Genomic DNA, 23789 nt, shown 5'->3' with positions numbered 1-23789 from the left:
GGGGGGAGGCCCATGGACTGTCGGAGCGGTGCATGATGCTGAGGCACTCCATGTTGGCAAACTCTTCCTTGGCGATGGCGAGCTTGGCTGGGTCGAGGCACCGTGCACGGGCGTAGACTGGGGGGCCCGTGGTGGTGATGTCGTGTTCCACTCCATGCTTGGCTACTGCTGATGAGAAGATGGGTGTTGTGAGGTCCGGAAACTCAGCGAGCAGATGCTGAAATTCATCCCCGGTGGCAATCATGTTGGACAAGCCGATGGGACCCACCTCCCCCAGCGTGAGTAGGAGCAGAAGGAGACGGCGTTAATCAAGCGGCGGTTTTTAACTTCTACCAACGCCCATAAGCGTGCAGGAAATCCGCACCCAGGAGGGCAATGGACACCTTCGCCATTACAAAGTCCCAGCCGAACTGCCGACCTCCAAAAGCCACCTTCACATACCTCGTGCCATAGGTGCGTACAGGGGTGCCGATAGCAGCATCCATAGGGGGGCCGAATCCACTGGTGTCGCAGGAAGGATGCTCCGCTGCGCACCTGAATCAACTAGCAATCGCCGGCCGGAGATGGTGTCCTGAATAAACAGCAGCCTGCCTTCCTGACCAACGCTCAGGGCTACTACTGAGCGCCGGCCCTGGCTTTTCCCGCCCTGCTGAAAGTGCGTGTTGCATGGCATTGCTTGGCTTTGGTTCCAAACCTAGCATGGTAGAAGCACAGGCCCCCTGAATCCTGCTGCTGACGAGAAACTGCTGCCGTGGTGACGCCTGCAGCCTCAACCGGCGGTGGTGTAAGAGCGGAGGCAGGCTGCAGAGCGGCCGCACACTGCTGTCGGCTGGCGAGAAAAATCCTGTCAGCCTCCACGGCCAACTCCCGGAAGCTGCTGGTGGTGGACAACTTGGGAGCTGGCCAAGGCAGCATGGACGTGAGAGGGGAGCTGACGGAGGAACAGCTGGCCGAAAAGGAAGGCGGGGTCGCACGAACCCAGCATGCTCAGCATCTTGTCCATTAGCTCCGATGGCTTGCCGTCTCCCAGGCCTTGCAGCGAAAACAACCAGTCCACCCGCTCCACCTCTGCTAGCTCAAAACCCTGCAGCAAGTGTCTTGTAATCGTACCGTACTTATCTGGGGCTTGCAGCTTGCAGATATTGGGCTTGCGGCAGGCCCAATATCTGTGACGCCGTAGATGTTCTGAGTGCCGCCACGACGTAGTGGTACTTGGTCTCATCCACGGTGATGTTCCTAATAGCCAACTGGGCTTCGATGTGAGCGAACCATGCTGCCGCAGCCGCTTCCCAAAAGTTGGGCAGTTTGAGCGAGACGGCGTTAGTCACTGCCGCTGCCCTGGTAGCTTCGTTCGCCATGGCTCACGTCGGGGTCACCAATGTGGAGGATGAAAGAAAGGAGACGAGACCTCTTCTCCTTTTGACCACACAGCCGTGGGGTCGTTTATTTCCTCCAACTAAAACTAAGTCAGTAGTTCATCCTGCTAAACCTCAGCCTCGTGTCTACCCACAATACCCTTTGCTAACCCCCGCCCACTGTCTTAAAGGGACCGTCTCTGGCCCGCGTGGTGAATACGTATCCTGCAAGTAGGTCACTACAGTATATCTATATATTTATCTATATGTGTATATATATCTATCTATCTATATACGTGTGTGTGTGTGTATATATATATATATATATATACACACACACACATTTATATATCTTATCTATCTATCTATCTATCTATCTATCTATCTATCTATCTATCTATCTATCTATCTATCTATCTATCTATCTCTCTCTCTCTCTCTCTCTCTCTCTATATATATATATATATATATACATACACACGTATATATAGCTATAGATCTATATATATGTATATGTGCAATATTTGAGTGTGTACGTGTGTGTGTGTGTGTGTTACTGTGCAACTGCATATTGAATGAAGATGAGTCGTGTGCAAACGGTGGCATGTTATGGTCATTGTTTGCCGGGCCTCTAGAACTCATGGTGCAGCATACTCGAATAATAGGTAGTTTAAATGACCTCTGGCATGTTGCTGGAGAGTAATAGCTGGATATCAAATTGTAATATTTCTTTCTTTTCATTGATGTCAGTTTTTTTTTCTTCTATTTATTGGTTTGTAGGCTCCGTGTCAATTTACACAGATTTGTTGTGCTATTTCCCCCCCTCACTTGGTTTCAATTGTCTATTCTTTTTTTCAGTCTCTGCCCATCCAGACACTTTTGTCACACTCCCAAGTCCTCATTTCTATTTTTACATCTTTCCCTTTATAAGAAACAGACAAATAGAAAATAATACAGCTATTAATGGACCAGTGGTTTTTAACCTCTGGTGCTGCAGCCCCCTTTTGCAAAGGCATGCTATTTCAAGGCACACAAGTATTAATTATGCAATGCAGGAAAAGCTGTGTATTATCTTACAAAAGGCCAAGCATAACAAGCGGGGCTGTACTAATTACCCCAAGCCGTAAAAACTGAGGCAGATTTTATAAAAGTCAAATGTAGTTTTTTAACTTGATATTTCTGAAGTGACCAAAATCCCAATGTGCTCTACTGCAAGTATTTGTACCCTGTCACACTGTTGAATCACAATATGACCGTTATCAGTAAATAATAATCTACAGTTTTGACTTGTTAAATGCCTTTACAACCTCTCCCTATCTCTCTTTGCATTTTCACTGTGTGTGTGTGTGTGTGTGTGTGTGTGTGTGTGTGTGTGTCTGTTTATTTGTGGGTCTTGTTATGTCTCTGTGTCCATCCGTGGTCCCAGCGAGGGGAAGATGGTGGTTTTGTCTCTAGCTATCGGCCTGGCTGAACAGGATGACTTTGCCAACCTCCCAGATCTACAAGAGGCGCCAGCATGTCAAGAAAACCAAACCCCAACAGAGAAGAGGTACTGGCTGAGAGAGAGAGAGAGAGAGAGAGAGAGAGAGAGAGATAGAGAGAGAGAGAGAGAGAGAGAGAGAGAGAGAGAGAGAGAGAGATAGAGAGAGAGAGAGAGAGAGAGAGAGAGAGAGAGAGAGAGAGAGAGAGAGAGAGAGTAAATAGCGCCAAGTAAAACAGGAATTGCTGTTTGTTGGTACAAAACCTGGAAGATTTGCCCAGCAAGCTGTTTGTCACAAAGTCATAGAGGGGTATACATGGTGTGTGTTTTAAGGTACAATAGGCACCATATATCGCTATTGTGTCCTTGTTATTGGTCTAAAACGGAGGATGGACTAGATTTATTGGCAAAATAGAAACTGATGCATAAGAGTACAAGAGTTGACAGCCCAGTGATCCTTCTGTGTTGCCCTGTGCTGAAAAAATTTAATAACCGAGTTTTCAATATTGTAAAATGTACATCGAGGAATTAGTTGGTATGAAGAGCCACAACCGTCAGGATCAGTCGAGATGGACCCAAACGCGGGCACAGACAGTGGAATCAAGTAATGCGAAAAGGAGTTTATTGTAGGCATAAAAGGGAATGAGATGGCAGGCAAAGCAGAAGCTGGAGAGGCGATGGCAGGTAGCAGAATTGAGCTGAGCAGTACAGGCGGCTGGCTGAGGATAAGCTCGGGGGTATAGTAAGTCAGGGGTCCGCAAACTTTTTGGCACAGTGGACCAGTTTAATATTGACAATATTCTTGCCGACCAGCCGGAGGAATTGTCATGGTGGGAGGCAACTTGAGTTTATTGGCAGAGGGACTGATGATTAGGGGTGTCAACTGGACCACAAAAAAAAATCAAATTCTAACATTATAATTAAAATAAATAAAAGTGATTCAAATATGTATTCAGATATTTATTGCAAAATATCATAAAGCAAAAAAGATGCATCAAGTGCATCATTAATGTGCATGGTCATAATACTCTTGGGCGACTCCTGTTGTACACACTGGGTCCACAGAGGGCCAGTATAATGGCAAAACAGTGGCTTTGGTAACAAACTGAATGTTTTGACGTAAGTCGTTGACTGACAGTGACAAAGAATAACTGAGTTGGCTAACCCTTATTTTCTAAGTAAACAGACAGAATATTCACATTTGCAGCAACTTGAAATATTAAGTGAAAAGTTATCACATTCCCTTTCGGGCTGCCTTAACAGGATTCTTTCAGCATTAGCGTATGTTTTTTATTTTTATTTTTATTTTTGGATTTGTCCCCCTTTTTTCTCCCCAATTGTATCCGGCCAATTACCCCACTCTTCCGAGCCATCCCAGTCTCTGCTCCACCCCCTCTGCCGAGCCAGGGAGGGCTGCAGACTACCACATGCCTCCTCCGATACATGTGGAGTCGCCAGCCGTTTCTTTTCACCTGACAGGAGTTTCTCCAGGGGGTCGTAACGCATGGGAGGATCACGCTATTCCTCCCAGTTCCCCCCCTAACAGGCGCCATGACCAACCAACCAGAGGATGCGCTAGTACAGTGACCATGACACATACCCACATCCTGCTTCTCACCCGCAGACACGGCCAATTGTGTCTGTAGGGATGCCTACCAAAGCTGGAGGTAACACAGAGATTCGAACCGGCGATCCCCATGTCGTAGGCAACGGAATAGACCGCTATGCTACCCAGACGCCAATATTAGCCTGTTTGACCAAACTTAAATGACCACAATTTTAAAAAGCTATGAAAAACACCAGTTTCAGTTTGACATCCTCGCAGGATCATTTTAAAAAAACACAAGGCAATCTACTTGGTTAGAGGCAAGTGTTGCACGTTTTATGTTCACAATGTTCCCTGCTGAGTAAAAGACCCGCTCTGCTCGAACAGAAGTGCCAGGAATGCTCAGATATTTCTGTGCTAACTATGCAATGTAATGAAACTTCAAACAGCCCATGGTTTTCCACCACACTAGAGGATTCTGGTAAGAATGTAGTGGCGATTCCTTCCCATACATCCCCATCTCTCATGTTAACGTAGGGTTTGCTGTCCCTAATTTCTTCACATTACGTTTCTCTGAAAAGAACACCCAGAGAAGACAAGGCCATTTTCTTCTCGTGAGGTCTCTGCTCACATGAATGTGCCTGATGCAGGAATAATTAAAAAAAAAAAAAACAGCCATTCAGAGCACACACAAGATAACAACTCCAATGTTAATTTTTTTTCCTATTCTTAGAATATTCAAATCTTCATCTTTCAGCTTGGACCCTGTTTCTCAGGGTCTACCACAGTGGATTTTTGCCCTCAATAACTTTCTGTCTAATGCATCCCTCTCCTGCAGTCCAACCCTCCTCATGTCCTCTTCCTTTATCCGTCTCTCCATCTTTTCGTTGGTCATCCTCTTTTTCTTTTGTCAGGTATTTCCAGGTCCAATACCTTCTTTCCTATATAGTATATGCCATTTCTCTGTACATGTCCAAACCATCTCAGTCTTGTCTCTCTCAACTTCCCATCCATTCTTCTGATCTTGTATTCTAGATTCTAGAGACAGTGTCATATGGGATCCCATGGAGTCGGATAGTGTTGTGAACCAGGAGGTCGGCAGTTTTCGAGGCTGTGGGAAATTTGGGTAGGGGCACAAAATGTACAGCCTTGGAAAATATGTACATTTGTGAGTATGATGGTGTTACCTTGAAATGGTGGAAGTCCGGTTACAAACTCAAGGCCAATATGGCTCCATGGTTGACTTGGGACTGGAAGGGGATGGAATAGGCCGGTGGATGGCTGGTGAGATGACTTACTGCAAGCACACATAGTGCAAGCGAGCACGAAGGCATGGGTGTCAAGTGTCCATGGAAGACCACCAGATATGCCGTTTCAGAAGGGGCAAAGTTCGGCTGATACCAGGATGACAGGTGAACTGGGAGGTGTGAACCCATTGAAGGGCCTGGGAGTGGACAGAATCAGGCACAAAACGACACTTACCAGGCCATTTCCTGGGTTCAGTTGAGTTCTTTGGGCTCCCTTGATGAGGGATTCAATTTCCCAAGTCACTATGGCCACCACGCATGACGAGGCAAGGATGGTATCTGGTTTGGCTGAAGTGTTGTCGGGGACAAACTGTCGGGAGAGGGCGACAGGCTTGATGTTTCTGGAACTGGGTTGGTAAGCGAATGTGAAACTAAATTGTCTGAAGAACAACACCCAATGGACTTGACGGGAATTGACCGTTTAGCCGTCTGGAAGTAGGCCAGGTTCTTGTGATCTGCCCAAATTATAAATGGGTGTTCTGCGAGTGTCTCCATTTCTCCAGAGTGAGCATGACGGCAAGCAGTTCCCTCTTCCCAACATAGTTCCACTCAGCAGGCGATAATCGGTGGGAAAAGAATGCACAGGGGTGGAGTTTCTGGTCAGAAGCTGAATGCTAGGAAAGAACAGATCCAACCCCTGTATTTGAAGTATCATCCGCCACAATGAACTGACACGAAGGGTCTGGTTGGACGAGGACAGGTGCTAATGTAAAGCATCTCTTAAGCTCAGTGAAGGCAGCATCTGTCTCAGGGGTCCAGGAAAAGGGGGTAGCTGAAGAGGTGAGTTGTGTAAGAGGCGCAGCCACATGACTGTTGTCTCTGATGAACCTTCTGTAAAAGTTAGTGAAGCCCAGAAACTGCTGGGTTTGTTTCAGGGATCTAGGTATCGGCCACTCTGCCACTGCCCAAATCGTTGTGGGATCGGTCTTCAACTGCCCACTCTCAATGATGCATCCTAGAAACCCAAGAGTTGACATGGAATTTACATTTCTCAGCTTTGACGAACAGTTTGTTCTCCAGTAATCTTTGGACAACTTGCCTCACATGCTGGATATGTTCCTCCATGTTCTGGGAGAAGATAGGGATATCATCTATATAAACAGAAACTTACCGGTTCAGAAAATCACAAAGGATGTCATTGAATGGAGCCTGGAAGACAGCTGGGGCTTTGGTTAATCCGAAGGGCATGACTTAAGTACTCAAAGTGGACCAGAGGGGTTTTAAAGGCAGTTTTTTATTCATCTCCTTCTTTGATTTGGACCAGGTGGTTGGCATTTTTGAGGTCGAGTTCGGAGAAGATGGTGGCTCCCTGGGATGGTTCAAAAGCAGAATTAATCAGAGGAAGAGGATATTTGCTTTTAAGTGTTATGTTATTGGTGGACCAGTCAATATGGGCATTGTGTAGTTTTAACCAAGTTTAACCAGGTTTGACTGAGGACCAAGGGGAAGAGATAATTTGGAGTTGGATGGACTCACAATGATTGCTGGATAGGATGAGATGCAGGGGCTCAGTAACATGAGATACTCAAGCGAGGAGCTTTCCATTGAGGATGTGGGAGTCAAGGGGAACATCGAGTGGTTGAATGGATATGCCTGCTTGGGAAACAAGGTTGGCGTCAAGGAAGTTTTCATCAGCCCCTGAATCCGCCAAGGCACATAACGGAAGAGACTGGTGATTCCACATAAGTATGGTGTTAAGCATGGTGTTAAGCTGCATTCTGGACCGGGGGACATGAAAGGGAAGTGGTTTGGCTCAGAAGAATTCCCACTCCTACTGGCGAGCCTCCTCTTTTGGCCAAAGGGGGCAGGAGGCTAGGAAATGGCAGACTTGGCTGCAGTAACTGCACAAACCTGCTTTTATCCTCCAGAGGCATTAACCCGGAGAGAGGTGGGGTCTCCCTACATGCATTGGTTTCTCAGCGGGGGAGAGAGAGACAGGAGAACTAAGAAGTGTACGGAGGCTTGGGAAAGGATCAGGGCTAGTTCTCATGAGAGCTGAGGGGATGAGCAAGAGAAGGGCAAAGATGGAGGATGGCTAACTTTTTCTCTACGGCACTCACAAAGATAATTTTCCAACTTAATAGTGAGGGAGATTAAAGTGTCTAAGCTGCCCGAGTCATCCTTAGCCACTAACTCATCTTTAACACCCCCTGAAGTGAAGCATCATTCCAACCTGAATCTGCAGCTATAGTCTTGAACTCAACGGAATATTCAACTATGCTGCGGGAACCCTGACGCAGTAACAGAAGGTGTATGGTAACGCCCCTACCATTAGCAAAAACTATTTTCACTTCAGAGACAAAGCTAAGGTAAGAGGAGCTAACAAGTGACTGGCTATTCCATACAGCTGATGCCCAAGCGAAAGCACCCCCCCCAAGTTACCCCATGATGTAAGATATTTTTGCCTTATTGATTATGTAGGTTGAGGGTTGTTGCTTGAACACTAGGTAACACTGGATCAGAAAAGGCCTGCACATCCCCAAGTCTCCAGTGTAGCACTCCAGCACAGGGATGTGAGGTTCTCTGGGCTGGAGAGCTAGCTGGGCTGAAGGTTGTATTAAAGCGGGGGGCTAGCTGGGACTTTGAGGGCTGGTGAGGAAAGATGTATGGAAACCTGGTTGACTTGGTGTCCAATCTGGGCCATGTTGGTTGAGAGTGACTTGAGGGTTTCCACAAAATTGCGAAGGACCTGATCATGTTGTCCCGTGAGGGTGGCCTGGGTGGCGAGAGGTCGGCGGCGGTGGTCTAAATGCTGGGTCCATGGTGGCCACATTGTTCTGTTACGATCAGTAAAGGCAGACTCAAATGTAGACACAGACAATGGAATTAAGTAACATGAAAAGGGGTTTATTGTAGGAATGAAGGAGAATGAAGGTGGCAGGTAAGGCAGAAGGCACAGAGGCGATGGCAGATAGCAGAGTTGAGCTGAGCAGGAAAGGCGGATAAGGGAGTGTGCGTGGCTGGCTGAGGATAAGCTCGGGGTATCGTAAGCGAGCAGGCAAGGCAGGCAGGCAGGTGAATTGGAGGGTAGAGATCCTGGAAGCACAAGGAAACACAGTAAATACAAGTAATGCACACTACATGAGGGATAACTGAATATCCTATCGCAGAGCAGCCGAGAGCGAGAGACTACCACTGTAGGTGAAACAACGATCTGGCGATGATTGGATGGAGAACCCGGAGTAGATATACTGTTGAGTTGAGTTGATGGAAGGCTAGTGTCCACGCTGGGCTGGTGAAGTGAATGAGGCGCATTTAGGAGGGACCCACACACACATGGACAGACAGGGGAAAAGGGAGACACACGGAAAAACGAGGGAAATAAATAGACCCATGGCCTGGGCCATGACAACAACAGACCAGGGTTGAAATGTGTAGCAAGCACAGAGTAAATTTTGAAATATCTTTGCGGATTGCATCTAATGCATGTTTTGCATTATCTGATGAGAAAGATGCTGATGGCTTGTCTGGTCTCTCTCTCTTTTTTTAACTTTTTTTTTTTCATATCATGCTCGTTTTTTCAAGTTTGCTTGGCTCCCGCAGTTCCTCACCGGCTCAAAGCGGGGTTTGATCTTGCAAATCTTGGAATCGGGAGCGGGGACATGCTCATTATTCAGGAGTGTGGTTTCTCACATAAAACACTCTCAAAATCTGATAACCTCTGATCTGCCAGTGATCCCACAACAACTGTCAAGAGACGAACACATTCTGTCTCAGAGCCAGCGCCCTGCTGGGGAAAAACAGCCAAGGCCACACTCACAGTGAACAAGTCACTTCATAGGCTGCCCTGTTATCACACATAACCGTACAGGGACTTACTGTAAGTCCCTGATTCAAGATGGTGGACTAAACCTGAAAGATAGGCTGTTCAGTGTTGTTCTCTTCCAGTAGCCCGTGTCTTTATTTTGGCATGCTACGTTTTCTTTCAAGACTCGTGCTGTTCTAACTACGGTGATCTGAGCACATGAAGAAAAGCAATCTGGTTTAGAGAAACGGGAGAAATCACCGTGAATTCACACGAGTGCTTCATCAAATTAATATTCATACAGTGCCAGTGATGTACCACTTTACAATACGACATACAATAGAAAGCGTTTATAGGTGGTTACTAATTACTTGATTATTGGTTATTAGCTCATTTATTGTGTCATTCACGTACAAAGTGACATTCATCACGCTGGGGAGTGGTCTACTCCCCTCACACCCTGCCAGCATCGCCAGACAAACAATAATTATCGTATTGGTACGATTTGTCCTCTGTACATTGTACAATTAATAGTGCCAAAAATTACCCAGGTGTGAGATGATTTTGTCATTTCAAAAATACAAGCGTCCATTTACTAAGTTACCCCTGGTTACTGATTCACAATCGGTTTTGCTGTTAATGGTATGTGAATTGGCTGGGGTTCATTTTAAGTGTCATTTTAAAGCATCTTTCCAGCCAGTAGACTCACGAGTCTCTAAACACTTGGTTCAACACAATCTCCCAGCTGTCATTGCTAAAACTGCGTTGAACCAATTGGAGAGTTTAAAAAAACCTGCAAGCAAAACCAATCCAAAGTCTTTGGGGCGGCCCTTCATATTGGGGCGGTGACATGCAGAAGCCCATCCATTATACCAGTGGTTCTCAACCTTTTTGGGGTCCTGGACCCCCTGCGTATTTTTGATCTACCCTGAGGACCCCTCCACCTGATCTTGGGGGAGGGGGAGTTGCAATTTGATAGAAACAGTAGAAACTGCATTTTAAATTGCATTATAGCATTTATTCACTCTTTGGGGCAAAAATAAGAGCTTTCAGTTGTGACTTAGATATAGTTAACAAAACAGAATATGTATTCAGTAACTTTCAGATATATGTAACAAAACAGAATATGTATTCAGTAACTTTCAGATATATGTAACAAAACAGAATATGTATTCAGTAACTTTCAGATATATGTAACAAAACAGAATATGTATTCAGTAACTTTCAGATATATGTAACAACAGAATATGTATTCAGTAACTTTCAGATATATGTAACAAAACAGAATATGTATTCAGTAACTTTCAGATATATGTAACAAAACAGAATATGTATTCAGTAACTTTCAGATATATGTAACAAAACAGAATATGTATTCAGTAACTTTCAGATATATGTAACAACAGAATATGTATTCAGTAACTTTCAGATATACACTACCGTTCAAAAGTTTGGGATCACCCAAACAATTTTGTGTTTTCCATGAAAAGTCACACTTATTCACCACCATATGTTGTGAAATGAATAGAAAATAGAGTCAAGACATTGACAAGGTTAGAAATAATGATTTGTATTTGAAATAAGATTTTTTTTACATCAAACTTTGCTTTCGTCAAAGAATCCTCCATTTGCAGCAATTACAGCATTGCAGACCTTTGGCATTCTAGCTGTTAATTTGTTGAGGTAATCTGGAGAAATTGCACCCCACGCTTCCAGAAGCAGCTCCCACAAGTTGGATTGGTTGGATGGGCACTTCTTTGAGCAGATTGAGTTTCTGGAGCATCACATTTGTGGGGTCAATTAAACGCTCAAAATGGCCAGATAAAGAGAACTTTCATCTGAAACTCGACAGTCTATTCTTGTTCTTAGAAATGAAGGCTATTCCATGCGAGAAATTGCTAAGAAATTGAAGATTTCCTACACCGGTGTGTACTACTCCCTTCAGAGGACAGCACAAACAGGCTCTAACCAGAGTAGAAAAAGAAGAGGGAGGCCGCGTTGCACAACTGAGCAAGAAGATAAGTACATTAGAGTCTCTAGTTTGAGAAACAGACGCCTCACAGGTCCCCAACTGGCATCTTCATTAAATAGTACCTGTTAGAGCCTGTTTGTGCTGTCCTCTGAAGGGAGTAGTACACACCGGTGTAGGAAATCTTCAATTTCTTAACAATTTCTCGCATGGAATAGCCTTCATTTCTAAGAACAAGAATAGACTGTCGAGTTTCAGATGAAAGTTCTCTTTTTCTGGCCATTTTGAGCGTTTAATTGACCCCACAAATGTGATGCTCCAGAAACTCAATCTGCTCAAAGAAGTGCCCATCCAACCAATCCAACTTGTGGGAGCTGCTTCTGGAAGCGTGGGGTGCAATTTCTCCAGATTACCTCAACAAATTAACAGCTAGAATGCCAAAGGTCTGCAATGCTGTAATTGCTGCAAGTGGAGGGTTCTTTGACGAAAGCAAAGTTTGATGTAAAAAAATCTTATTTCAAATACAAATCATTATTTCTAACCTTGTCAATGTCTTGACTCTATTTTCTATTCATTTCACAACATATGGTGGTGAATAAGTGTGACTTTTCATGGAAAACACGAAATTGTTTGGGTGATCCCAAACTTTTGAACGGTAGTGTATGTAACAAAACAGAATATGTATTCAGTAACTTTCAGATATATGTAACAAAACAGAATATGTATTCAGTAACTTTCAGATATATGTAACAACACAGAATATGTATTCAGTAACTTTCAGATATATGTAACAAAACAGAATATGTATTCAGTAACTTTCAGATATATGTAACAACAGAATTTTTATGCAGTGACTTTTAACAATGCAAACGGGAGCGAGATCTCTTATTAAAATACAATAAATTACACTTGTGAAACGGATGTAATTAGAGAAAAAAGTCCTGTTACCCTTTATAGTTTAGGTAGATAAAGGTCTCAGTCACATCTGAGTAAAACAATCCTATTTCTATAAATGTCATAGGATCTTTTTTTTAAAGATATTTTATTTTCACGGACCCCTTGCAATTACACCACGGACCACTAGGGGTCCGCGGACCCCCGGTTGAGAAACACTGCATTATGCAAACCGCTTATCCTGCTCTCAGGGTCATGGGAATGCTGGAGCCTGTCCTAGCAGTCATTGGGCAGTAGGTAGAGAGACACCCTGGACAGGCCGCCAGGCCATCACGGGGGCCTTTAATTGCACCAAAAATAATTCGCTTTATTCGCTTCGCCGCCACACGCAAGTGCCACAGTCGCCAGTGTTAAAACTCCGCCATAAAAATGCAATTTCAGGGGTAGGGTTAATTACAGTCACAAGTGGAAACCATCTCGGTATCTACAATAAAACGTTTCCCATGTCTGAATCATGTTTTCTTGCCGTTGTTTTATGGCTTTAGAATGAATGAAAGTCAATCAGCAGCCTTTCACGTTCATTCATTTTATATCAGGAAAACTGCAACGGTTAAACACATTTGACGTCTTGAAGTTATGAAAGCCTGATCTCTGTCATTTCATGTCACACTTGGTCACTTTCGTGCAAGGGCCCGCCTAGGAGGCTGTGCCTCCGCAGACTGAAAGGCCACATGTTTTTATTGGGTGCATGCAGAAGTCGTGTGCTTGTAAACGCTGTCATGCCAGCAACACGGGCACTATGGGATGGCCCCTTCAAAGTTGGTTGACGTTTGCAGTGAAACATAAATGGACAGTATTATATCTGGATATGAATGATAAAACAAGAAGAAATGTTCAACTCTATTGCAAATCTTCCATCATTGTATTTTTAATCGGAATGAGATTCAGTGCTTTTGCTTACGAGACAGATAAGTAAAGGCTTGATATACTGTGTATATATGCAATGCAGTACTCTATCATAGGCCTACGGTACATACTATTTATAAAGCACAACATTCAGCATACATTGCACAGCTGCCAACCCCTTTACATCAGTGTTCCCCCGCCTCACAAATCCCAATTCAACCCCTGTTACAATACATTAATAAAAAGACTTTGTGGGTTGCAAGGCTGGGAGCCCACATTTTATCAGTATGGTTCTCCAAGGCGTACAGGTAGCATGGTGGTCTATTCTGTTGCCTGCCGACACGGGGATCCTAGTTCGAATCCCCGCGTTACCCTCCGGCTTGCTCGGGCATCCCTACAGACACGATTGGCCCTGTCTGCGGGTGGGAAGCCAGATGTGGGTGTGTGTCCTGGTTGCTCCACTTGCGCCTCCTCTGGTCAGTCGGTGGGCTTGTTTGGGGGGGAGGGGGAACTGGGGAGAATAGCGTGAGCCTCCCACGTGCTACGTCCCCCTGGTGAAACTCCTCACTGTCAGGTGAAAAGAAGCGGCTAGTGACTGACTCCACATGTATGGGAGGAGGCATGTGGTCGTCTGCTGCCCTCCCTGGATCGGCAGAGGGGGTGGAGCAGAGATTGGGAAGGTTCAGAAGACTAATTGGCCGGATATAATTGGGGAGAAAAGAGGGGGAATCAAAAAAAAAGATTCTCCATATTCTGTCAGGAAGGATTCTCCACAGTCAGTCAGGAACCACTGTCAGTCGGCAGTCCTCGCCGGCTGACAGTCAAACAAACAGAAGGAATCTTGCTGTGCAATGCCTATGCAATCGTTGAGTGCTTAGATTGTGGCCTAAGGTTGGGTAGAGGTTAAGTTTATAGGTTCAAGTTTGGGGTTAAGGTTAGGTGGAGGTTCAATTTAGGGTTTTAGAAAAGTGCTATATAAATAAAGTTATTATTATCGTCATGGTGGTCAAGTTTAGGGTTAATATTATATTAGGTAGTGGTTGAGGTTAATGTAATGTAGTAGTCAGGTTTAAATTTGAGGTTAAGGTGAGGTAGTGTTTGAGTTTAGGGTTAAAGTTAGGTGGTGGTGGGGTGCCTCCATAGCCAAACGGTTGTAGCACATACCACATGGTCGCAGCCATGACCGGTTTGATTCCGACCAGTGACCTTTGTTGCATGTCATACCCGTTTCTCTCCCATTTCCTGTCTTACGTTCGCTATCACTGTATAACAAAAATGCCGAACAAATAACCTGGGGGGGGGGGTTAGATGGTGGTTAGTGGTTTTTGTTGTCTTCGTGTAAATATGCGTTTTTTGGGAGAATGTCGATGGAGACTTTCCCTATGTTAGCTCCCAACCTGGCAATCCAGAAAGTCTGTTTTAATAATGCACTATGACATAGTTTTACTAATTTATAGTACATCAAGGGACGAGCTATTAACCATTAATAAATCAATTAGTCACAATGTGTAAATCCCTTATAGAGGATGTCTTATTGTAAAGTGCTGCTGGTGGTGATGTGTTTAGCCTTGAGGTTCCTATAGGTCAGCCCCTTTTGCTGTGATGGAGGTCCTCTCCCTCGCCGTCTCCCCTCATCCGCTGTCTCTCCCATCAGTGTGTCCGTCTAGTCCTGTCCAGCGCTGAGCTTTAATCACAGCCAGCCACTACCAGCTATTGCCCTCAGTGGTCCTGTGGGCTAGCCTGTCTGGAGTCCTTCCATGGCTAATAACAACTCTCCATCACACTTTCTGTCTGTTTCTGTGTCACAAGTTACCCTAGCGAAGCCCCCTACACCCCTCCACTTGCTTTGCCCCCAGGCCTTTTGATGGAGCCCAGTAGACTGAAAATGATGGAACACACTGATCCCTCCAAGAGAATACGTGAAAAGACAGAAGCTGTCAGACAAGAAATAGAAAAAAACAAGATACGGAAGGACAGCGAGCTGGAAAAAAAAGGAAAACCTTTGGTGTCAGGATGTTAGAGAAATGTAAGAAAATTAAAGCTATTCCCGCGGCGCCCCGAGATGTTATTGCTTCATTCACAAAATCAAATATTTGCGTGACGTGACATCTGCTTTCCCCGCATTCACAACAAAAAGACAACAGAAAACTCCCGAGCGCCAAATTGCACAGCGGCAGAATAAATAGATTAAAAGATATTTAAGGGGGGAAGTCTGTGTTGCTTCATACAGTCATTCACCAGAATGTCGAGTAAGCAGAAATGAGCGGCACAACGTTTTCCCCAGATGCGTCAGCCCCGTCTCTGCAATTCACAGCTGCAGTGGTAAGAAAACACTTCAGCACACCGACATGTGAACACATAATCATTAGGATTCAATCAGCATTGGAATCGGTGCCTTGAAGCTGTTATTATTCTCAGATGGAATAAACCGTGTATTAGACCAGGGTTTATGTAACACCCCTGTCTCTGTCAGAGGGAAGCACCACCAGCTAAACGAAGATATGTGTCTTATCCATTCTCGGAGCGTGGAGTTCTGGGCTGCATGCTGTCAGACAGAACGAGAGCGGTGTGTACTCAGATGCTGAGGACTCTTCATCAGATCTTCGTGAGGAGCATAAAGCAGAGGAATAATCTCTTGTTTGCCTCCGAATGCTCAGTTGGAAACTCATCGCGGTGTTGCAGCGCAGCCCTTTTGGGTGAATTCTAGATTAGCTCTATCTGCTTGCACATACACGTGTAGAGCAGCGGAGGAAATTTACAAAAAGGAAATCACCCTTGAACAAATTTGAACAGTGTTCATTATCGCTAGTTTGGTTGTGTGAGAGGTTTGTTGTCAGTCAGAGGTTTGCCACCACCAACTACAGCTAGCTATTTCTTTCAAACGCTGTCTTGTTTTAAATTTCACCTCAGAGAAAAGGCCCCATAATGGCTTTGATTTTAGATTTGTATTCCGGTTTCTATTGGTGTTATTTTGTTTTCCAATGGTGTATTGTTCTCTATATAATCTGGGTCTATAATCTAGTCTATAATCTGTGTCTGGGTCTTAGCGGGCGGCACGGTGGCGCAGTGGTTAGCATGGTCACCTCACAGCAAGAAGGTCCTGGGTTCGAGCCCCGGGGTAGTCCAACCTTGGGGGTCATCCCAGGTCGTCCTCTGTGTGGAGTTTGCATGTTCTCCCTGTGTCTGTATGGGTTTCCTCCCACAGTCCAAAGACATGCAGGTCAGGTGAATCGGTCGTACTAAATTGTCTCTAGGTGTGAATGTGTCTGTGTGTCGGCCCTGTGATGGACTGGCGGCCTGTCCAGGGTGTCTCCCCACCCAACGCCCAATGACTGCTGGGATAGGCTCCAGCGTCCCCGCAACCCTGAGTAAGGAGAAGCGGTTTGAATAATGAATGAATGAATGAATGAATCTGGGTCTTAAGTAAACACTCTTCCAAGCTGTCGTATTGGCCTTGTGGTCACCAGGTTATGGATGCCGATGCACTGGTAATGTTGGGCCTTCCTGCCGTATTGACTTTAGCCCTGCCATTGACTGGACAAAGCCATCCACCTGCAGAAATCTATTTTGGAAGCGGTGATGCTGTCAGTAGCATTGTCATCTCAGAAAACTGCTCTTGCATGGTAGAGCCAGACCTTAGAAAGCCTCATGGTGTCTCCAGACACAGAGGCCCAATAGCGAGATGGACTTAAAGGCTTATACACAAAGAGCTCCCCTGGATCTCTTTCTGCCTGCAGGAAATATGGTACTTCAGTTCTAAAGGTGTTTTGTTTTTTGTTTAATAAGCATTAGCATGTAAGACAATTTTTGAAATGCATCATAAACACATCAAGGACTCCAATCGTAGAAAGCGAGCCAAAAATGTGTTGTTTCCAAAAAAATGTGAATTATGAGATGTTCGAACAACCAGCTGGGGAGCATGTGGACCACTGGTCTGAAAAATTGCTGCACAATATATCCAATTTTTATGGGTGCTTTCATCTAGAGTCACTTACAATCATTTAACGCATACATTGTTAGTATGGATCCTCGTAGCGGGAATCAGATTTCTAGTTCTGGCAATATTAATACTACACTCTGTTCACTGAGCTACACAACACCACACTGAACTGTTTAAACCCAACAGGGAGCGGTTGCCAACCTCTTTCAGCTGGAGACGCTGCTCATACACACCGACCATATGGACCAGTTTGACAAGTCTCTGAAAACGACTCCTCTCCTAAGGCCCTGGTCACACCAGGAATTGGTAGAGCAAAACTTTTTCAGTTGTCTTTGAGATACCAAAAACACTAAACAATTAATCAGGAATTGGGAACATTTTTGTCATTTCATTTCATGTACTTGCATACATGAAATGAAACGAAATACCGTTTCCCCCAGCCCACAGCAGTGCAACACAAAGACAAAAACACATATCCAAAAACTACAAGAACACACATATCCAAAGTAACACATATAGTATATCCAAACTAAACAAAATAATCACTGTCCAGGGGAATGAACGCCAGCCAGGATGACTGTCGGAGCTGCCGGTCTGCATGTGCTAGAAGTTAGCCTGCCCCACCTCCACTTCCTGTCTGACTGCCCTCGGTGTTTCCTCTTCGGGCACAGTTGCAGGCAGGGGCCGTGGTCTTTGGGCCCACCGAACGCAGCAGACCAAGTCTCCCAGCTGATCCAATGCCAGCTCTCCTAGCCAGACACCCTCGACACACCTCCCCGCACCCACACGACGATGTCAAAGGCACCACAGTCAACGCCAGGTGAGGCCGCCGCCAGACCACCCTCGGTGTTATTGGAACTGCCGGTCTGCATGGGCTAGCAATTAGCTTAGCCTGCCCCGCTTCCGCGTCCTGTCAGACCGCCCTCGGTGTTACCTCTTCGGGCGCAGCTTCGGGCAGGGCCGTGGTCCCTGGGCCCACAGGACACAGCAGACCAAGCTCTCCCAGCTGATCCAGCACCATCTCTCCCAGCCATTAAACGAAGACACTTAGACATGGACAAAGACACTGCATGGGTGGTTCTGGGTGAGGCCGCCTCAAATGTGAATTCGCGCCATCTTCCTGAACCGGTACTGGGTGAGGCTGCTGCAAATGTGAATTCGTGCCGCCATCGTCCCACACTGGAAGCGGAAGAATTAAATTAATGATTAATAATAATACTATCTACTCCTGCTTCGTGGTCATGCAGCATATTTTGTTTTATGTTTTTTAATTTTGAGATACTTTATTGTTCCCTGTAGGGAAATTATGCTCTGCATTTAACCCAGCATAGCTGTGTAGCTAGGAGCAGTGGGCAGTCGCCGTGCAGCACCCAGGGACCAACTCCAGTTTGTCTTGGTCAAGGGCTCAGACGGGAGTACTAATCCTAATATGCATGCCTTTTTTGATGGTGGGGGAAACCGGAGGACCCGGGGAAAACCCACCGCAGACACGGGGAGAACATGCAGACTCCATACAGAGAACGACCTGGGATGACCCCCCCCCCAAAGGTTGGACAACCTCAGTGTTTGAACCCAGCACCTTCTTGCTGTGAGGTGACTGCGCTAACCACTGCGCCACCGTGCCGCCCAAACAACTGTATAAAATTGGACGATGTGACACTGCTAAAATGACAGCTTTCTCCATTTTGAACCTTCCACAGTGACTGCCCCGTTTAGTGGTCAACACACTCAAAACAGTTTTGCTATTGGCCGACGCTGTAAAATCACGTGTCGAAGCTCAACAAAGCTGAACTGGCCAAAGTTGAATTTACTTTGCTACTGGAAGCGAATCGTTATTCTGCTGGACAAACACAGAACTGACATTTCCCCCCAGAGATAGTATCTCAGAAACCATGTGATTAGACGAAGATTAAAAAATGATTTTCATTGTTGAACATGATGAGAGTGCTTGGTAACCACTTCTTCAAGGCTTCCTCGTTAGCGAGGGTTGCCAGCACCATCAGGATGACATGCTTGCCAAACAAGTCTCCAGTTCTCTCTGTCCTGAGCTGATCTTGTTGCCTCCGATATTTTCAGACTAAGCCGGTCTTTGATGTCATCATGATACTGCCTTTTTGGTCCGCCTCTCTTGCGCTTCGCTGGTGTAGTTCCCAAAATCGCTGTCTTCATTAATTTACTTCCACCTGGACGGCAGTTATCCCCAAAGAATGATAGCTTACCACTAAAGAATGATAGGTAACCACTACCTAACCTTAATCCTAAATACCACTATCTCATATTAACCCTTTAACTTAACTACTACCTCATTTAACCCTTAAATTTAACCAGTACCCAACTCTAAACCTGAACACTGTAAGTTGTTGGGCTCCAAACAATTGCTCTATTTTGGTCGCTTTGGATGTTGAGCAGGTTGCAGCTCCACACTCCAACCCTTAAAGTTGTGTGTCTGAGCTGTGCTGCAATCACAGTGAGTCAAGCCTCCTAATGACTCCCCAAGCCGGCCACTGGTCCCCATGGCAGCCTCCAGAGAAGAAATGATTGGAAAGGAACAGAGATGTAGGTCAGCACAAACGAGGCATCTTTTTAAGAACCTGTCAGATCTATGTCTGGAGCTCATTCACCATTTCCCCAGCCGAGGCCTGTGACGGGGAACACAGAAGTGAATAAAACAGAGCTGGTGGGAGAAAAAGAAACCGAAGAGGGGGTGACATGAAGCGAGAGGGAGCCCAGGGTGTGGTTGAAAAACCATCACTCTTAAAGGGAGATAATTGTGATCTCAACATGATCTTTCCATTGTATTGATGAGAAAACTCCATTAGCAGCCATTATAATGAGCAGCCGTGTGTCTCTGAGACAAAGTGGTGCGCACGATCCATGAATCGCCGTCTTCATACGTTTTTTCTGTGGCATTCGCTCACAGCAGCTGTATGTAACGTCGCTGTTTGCATCTTCCTGTACAGTGTAGTCTGTCTCAATGCAGATCACTCGAGGAAGCGGCGAACCAGGAAGTAACAGTTATATAGTTTTTACATTCATGGCTAATCCACACAATTTCAGAAGACACACAGACAGAAGACTGCTCAGTATTATGGCCGTGTTATCCCTATAACATATCCGGAGATAATGTTGAAATCGTGATTATTTGCCTTTAAATACTTGTCACCGAGTCTGACATTGATTGGCCGTTTGCATCAATCGCTGGGGGGGGGGGGGGCACGAGATCACAACATGTTCTTTCTTAGTCCTCTCTTGGAATTGAGAGTTGATTGGAAATTATCTTTCAGGTGTGCGACTCCAACGGGGGTGAAGAGGACTGTCAAAACAAGGCTGAAGGGGTGGAAACAGGAGGGTGAGATGAACGTTGTCGATGGCTCCATTAGTTGTATTAAGCTCGTGTGTCAAGGGGGGGGGGGTGGGGGGGGCGAGTGATTTGTCCCTGTTGGTGGGGAGTGCTGAGTGGGCTGACACCGGGACCCAGGTTTCATCCATCATAGTACAGGGATCTCATGTGTTGTACAGTCTCCCAGGGCAGTGTATGATCAGCCAGACCTGTGTAAATTTATGGATACACAATTTCAAGCCAGGCTGTGCTGTGAACCCTCGTCTCGCCTGTTCTCACCCCGCAGCAACCCCCGCTCGCCACCGCCCTCGTCACCTTCCTCGCTGGTACCAACTTTCTGTGTCCCTCATCTTATTTCCTTAGAGCAATTTATATCCTCATCTCTCCTTCATACTCCCCCGTCTCTCCTTCAAACTCCCTCATCTCTCCTTCAAACTCCCCCTTCTCCTCAGTCTCTCCTTCGAGCATCGCCTCACCTATCTGATATAAGCTTCTCTCTCTTGCTTCGCTCTCCCTTGTGTCGGTCTCTCTCCTTTTCTGCGCCCCCCCCCACCACCCCCTTTCCTCAATCTCTTTATTCATCCACTTCTACATTTCCTGGGGGTGTTGACTGGCGTTGTGATGGTATGATGTCAGACTGGCGCTCTTCTGTCAGGGTGGATGACTGTCAGCCCAGCCAGGCCAGGCTGCATCGGCATTACTGCTGGATATCAGGGCGAGGAGAGGAGATTCCCTCTGGACAGTGAATGTACATACATGCACACTTCTGTGCATGCAAACGCACACATACACACACACAGTTTCCCCCCCTTTTCACCCCAGTTGTATCTGGCCAATTACCCCACTCTTCCGAGCCGTCCCGGTCACTACTCCACCCCCTCTGCGGATCCGGGGAGGGCTGCAGACTACCACATGTCTCCTCTGATACACATGGAGTCGCCAGCTGCTACTTTTCACCTGACAGTGAGGAGTTTTGCCAGGGGACGTAGCGCATGGGAGTATCATTCTGTTCCCCCCCCCCCGAACAGACGCCCTGACTGACCAGAGGAGGCGCAAGTGTAGCGACCAAGACACATACCCACATCCGGCCTTCCACCCACAGACACAGCCAGCTGTGTCTATAGGGACACCTGACCAAGCCAGAGGTAACACGGGGATTCGAACCGGCGATCCCCGTGTTGGTAGGCAACGGAATAGACGCCCCAAATTTTCTGTCTCTAACCTGCACACACACGAAAACAACGGGTGCAAAGAGGGTGAGGGAGGAATTCAGAAGTGTGTATTTTGGGCTGACTTTGTTGTAAAGAAGCGGGATCCCTGTTTAAACGTGAAGCTATGCGGTGCTGTTGCTATTTGCGGTTTGGCCGCTTTTGTATTTATTGACTACACGATGTGACTTCATGTTTCATGAAGCTCAGCTCTCTTTTGTTTCATTCACCTGCCTTTAAATGTCGAGGAAGTCGGATGATCCCCTCCCCCCCCAGATAATTCAATTATTTTTTCATGAGTCCAGTGTCTTTTCCTGCATGAAAAGAAAATATAATGATAGTTGGGGGGGGGGGGTTTAATAGCTCAGGTCCAAAGCCAGGCTGATTCAATTACTTAAGCATGGGGACAAATTAGGGAAACTGAAATTGACAAAGGGGCCGTACATTTTCTACCTCTAATTTTACATTTATGCATTTAAAGGAACATTCTGGGGGTTTTTTTTTCCTTGAGAAAGCTTTTTGACGAAGTTGCCATCTTTGGAAATAGTTTTCAAATCATTGTCCTCGGCATCCAGAACACTAACTTATTTTAAGAATGATTTGAAACCGGCTTATTTTGTGTAGAGTAAAAATAAACTGCAGTAATATTTTAATACGCCACAGCGAACCGTAAATACACTTGACAGAGGAGTAAAATTGCTTTCACAACATTTTCCCCGTTGCACAATTGCAAGTTTAATAGACACATTTGCTAATGAATATAGTAAGCCAGTGTTTCTCAACCCAGTCCTCAAGGACCCCCCTATCCTGCAGCTTTTCATTGTAACCCTGCATAGGTAGACCTGCTCGTACTTACTCGACCAATCATCTCGCAGCACTTAATTATGCAAGGTGTGCAACGGCTGACAAAATTCATTGCTGATTGGTTGAATAACTACAAACAGGTAACCTATTCAGGGTTGCAAAGAAAATATGCAGGATAGGGGGTCCTTGAGGACTGGGTTGAGAAACACCGCAGTAAGCAATATCTGGTAGAAAACCTAAAAGGCCGTGAAATAACTTGCCACAACAGCAGCACGCTGGTCAGAAATCACACCTGTAGTCTGGTACCGCAGTCACACTTGTGATGACGCAAGACGACAAACAAGCATGCACGGTGTATCAACACAAAAGAGATGAATGGTTAAAATGTGTTGCCCCAATAGTGTTTTATAAGCTCCACTAAAAAATGAAGATGAAATTTTAAATGACCAAATGGGTATCTAGCTGACAGAACGTAATATATTGGAAATCGAGCAACGATATCTCCTTATCCCAACGATAAATGCGTGATTAGCAGTAGCTAGTAGGCTAACTTTACCTGGCCCTTCGTTATACCTAATCATTCTTTGCAGTGTCGCCTTTTTTATTTTATTCTAATCCCCCCCCCTTTTCTCCCCCCGATTGTATACGGCCAATTACCTCACTCTTCCGAGCCATCCCGATCACTGCTCCTCCCCATCGCCGATCCGGGGAGGGCCGCAGACCACCACATGCCTCCTCTTACACATGTGGAGTCGCCAGCCACTTCTTTTCACCTGACAGTGAGGAGTTTCACCAGGGGGACGTAGCGCATGGGAGGATCATGCTACCCCCAGTTCCCCCTCCCCCTGAACAGGTGCCTTGACCAACCAGAGGAGGCGCTAGTGCAGTGACCAGGACACATACCCACATCACGGCCAGTTGTGTCTGTAGGGACGCCCGACCAAGCCGGAGGCAACACGGGGATTCGAACCGCCGATCCCCGTGTTAGTAGGCAACGGAATAGACCGCCACGCCACCCGGACGTCCTGCAGTGTTGCCTTTTTGTTGAATTGTTAAATCCTTCCATCTTGCAAATGCGTCTCCAAGAACCACCATTGTTTTTAACAGCTGCACATGTTGCTTTTTTACTTTTGGCAGATCTTGTTTTTCTTTTTGCCGTTACAGCTGCCGAAGCACTGGATTAACTTCTCATCCATGGTAGCAAATTAGTATTGGCTTCGACCGGGCCTCTGGATTCTTCCAAGGGTGTAACGGGCCGTAACAGGATGTGACGTAAAATCCATATTTCCCGTGCA

At 45.9% G+C, this 23789-nt stretch overlaps 1 protein-coding gene across 1 annotated transcript in view; it reads left to right on the top strand.

Moving 5' to 3' along the window:
• The window catches only part of syt7b (synaptotagmin VIIb), a 174085-nt gene that overhangs the window by 110330 nt on the left and 39966 nt on the right, over positions 1-23789 (top strand). The window contains exon 7 of the mRNA XM_056278806.1: positions 2782-2904. Within this exon, the coding sequence (XP_056134781.1) occupies positions 2782-2904 (123 nt within the window). The remainder of the gene's footprint in view (positions 1-2781; positions 2905-23789) is intronic.

This window comes from Lampris incognitus, chromosome 4, assembly GCF_029633865.1.
Source record: "Lampris incognitus isolate fLamInc1 chromosome 4, fLamInc1.hap2, whole genome shotgun sequence".
Taxonomy (NCBI): Eukaryota; Metazoa; Chordata; class Actinopteri; order Lampriformes; family Lampridae; genus Lampris; species Lampris incognitus.
Note: the sequence above shows the minus strand (reverse complement) of the source record. Positions and strands in the feature narration are given on the sequence as shown.